At 32.1% G+C, this 2168-nt stretch overlaps 1 protein-coding gene across 1 annotated transcript in view; it reads left to right on the top strand.

Moving 5' to 3' along the window:
* Positions 1–334: 334 nt before the first annotated feature.
* Positions 335–2168, top strand: part of LOC134264665 (fibroleukin-like) — an 11993-nt gene continuing 10159 nt past the window's right edge. The window contains exons 1-2 of the mRNA XM_062746928.1: positions 335–627; positions 2103–2168. The exon at positions 2103–2168 is cut by the window's right edge and continues 65 nt beyond it. Coding sequence (XP_062602912.1) covers positions 336–627; positions 2103–2168 — 358 coding nt within the window. The 5' untranslated portion in view covers position 335. The remainder of the gene's footprint in view (positions 628–2102) is intronic.

Raw genomic sequence — 2168 nt, 5'->3', positions numbered from 1 at the left:
TTAGGAAAATATGATATCTTCATTGCTTTACTAGTAAGTTTTAATTTGTCTACATATTGTCTTCTTGAGCTGCACCTCGAAATTCTGTTCATGTTTAGGAAAGCTATTGTAAAATCATCCCACTGATAAGCTGCTTATTTAAAATTCAATATTAGCAGCATGCCATGTGGAAATTTTGCTTGTTTAAATCAATGAATTAAAAAAAAAACAACTTAAAAATGTATATTTTCCGAATAGCAAACAAGTTTTAAAAAACGACATCAGGTCGATCCTCAAGTACACGCATTTAAATTTTTTTTCATAATTTCTACTTCTTTTGGATTAATTGGTGAAAAATGAGGTGCCTCATTATGTGTATTTTGTGCAGTGTCTTTGATATTTCTTTAACCAGAATCTGCACTTCTGATTTTACATACATACCGGATGCAGAAAATAAATTTGAGAATGGTCATTTAATTGGAGGTTATAATCAAGTAATGTCTTTAGCCGCATGTGTGTCAATGTGTAAGGGCAAATGTTCATGCACTGGATATCATTCGGAAACAAAACAATGTCGATTACATGTATATTGCAACATCAGTGAAATGATACCAGGATCAGGATGGAAATATTACAAGACACAGTGGTGTAAGTATAAATATGTAGCATTTGATTTTATATTTTACATATTTTTTTCAGCATTCTTTTGTACATCAAAGACTGGATTTCTGTTTCTGATAAATGTCAGGATTTATTTACTAAAAATGGTTCTTCTCATTTTAATTTTTACAATTTATGTTATAACAAATTTTTCATTTGCTTGCTCGTGACAAGGAGCACATGGTAGGTCCGATCGATAGGGGATTCTTACTCCTTTGTGGCACTTGATCCCACTTCTGATGTTTTTAGAGGTCCGTGTTTTCTCTGCCCCGAACTTGAATTGTTTCAACTGACTTCGGAATTTGATTAATGTTCGTTATCTCCATATTTTACTTTTATTAAGTCACGACATACAGTTTCTTATTTTCATTCATCAAGAACTGAAGCAATTTATCTAAACCGTTTAAGATTATCGATTAATTCGTAAACAGACTTTGAAATAAAACAATCAAAATTTTCTTTTCTATTTCAATTCACTTGATGTTTTTATCGTTTTTAACCTTTATTAATCAAAGCTTTGCGCATAAGAGAAAAGTAAATTGAAAAAAGAGGTCCATGGGTTACATCGCTAACATGAGCATACTATTTGCGAGAAGACAGCACAAATCAGTTCAGCATTGGAAACTTTACAAGGGGTGGGGACACTATCTGAGGATGCTTCCGTATCAATTTGACTAACGGCTTTGCTGTTTTTGAGCAGAATATTTTAAAAGAATTTTTCCTATAAATTCCTTAATAAAAATTTGATCTTTCATTGTGGTCCCTCTTTAAAGTAAACAAATTTGTATTTACACTTCTTTAGAATGCTTACGACTGATCATGGCCTTGTTGTTTTTTAAGAGATTTTTTTAAAAGATTTTTTTTCTATATATTCCTAATCTAAACTTTGATCCGCGTTGTGGCACATCCTTGAAGAGATTTGAGTCACACTACTTGACGATGTTTCCATATCGATTTGACTAATCATGGCTTTGTTGTTCTTAAGGAGAAGAATTTTTAAAAAAATATTTACTTAATTATTCTACAGTTTAACTTTGTTTGAGGCCCCTTCCTTCCCTTGGAGTCATCATTTGAATTAACTTGAATCTACACTTTATAAAGAAGGTTTCCGTCAAGTTTTAAGTTTTTGGAACAGATGGTTCTTGAGAAGAATATTTTTAAGAGCTGCCAATAATTTTTCACTATTTCCGAATTATTTCCCTTGAAAAAGATGGGACCCTTTATTGGAACAAATTTGAATTCCCGTTACCCAAGAATGCCTTTTGGCAAGTTTAAATGAAATGGGTGCAGTGGTTCTGAAGAGAAGTGTTACAGATGGACGGACAGACAGACGGATTAAAAATGAAATGTGATCAGTTAAATGCTTTCAGCTCAGGTGAGATTTTAAAGTATTAAGTCATTTATTTTCGATTATTTTCAAACCATCTTGGTTTGATACTTAATCACTGTTTGCATTATTTCAGGCAAAGATTGTTCAGAATTATATCAGAAGGGGAACAGATATTCCGGAGTATATACAATCAACCCGT

Source organism: Saccostrea cucullata, unplaced genomic scaffold (assembly GCF_032062105.1).
Source record: "Saccostrea cucullata isolate Sc308-1 unplaced genomic scaffold, CSIRO_AGI_Scuc_v1 ctg10132, whole genome shotgun sequence".
In the NCBI taxonomy this organism is placed as follows: Eukaryota; Metazoa; Mollusca; class Bivalvia; order Ostreida; family Ostreidae; genus Saccostrea; species Saccostrea cuccullata.
Note: the sequence above shows the minus strand (reverse complement) of the source record. Positions and strands in the feature narration are given on the sequence as shown.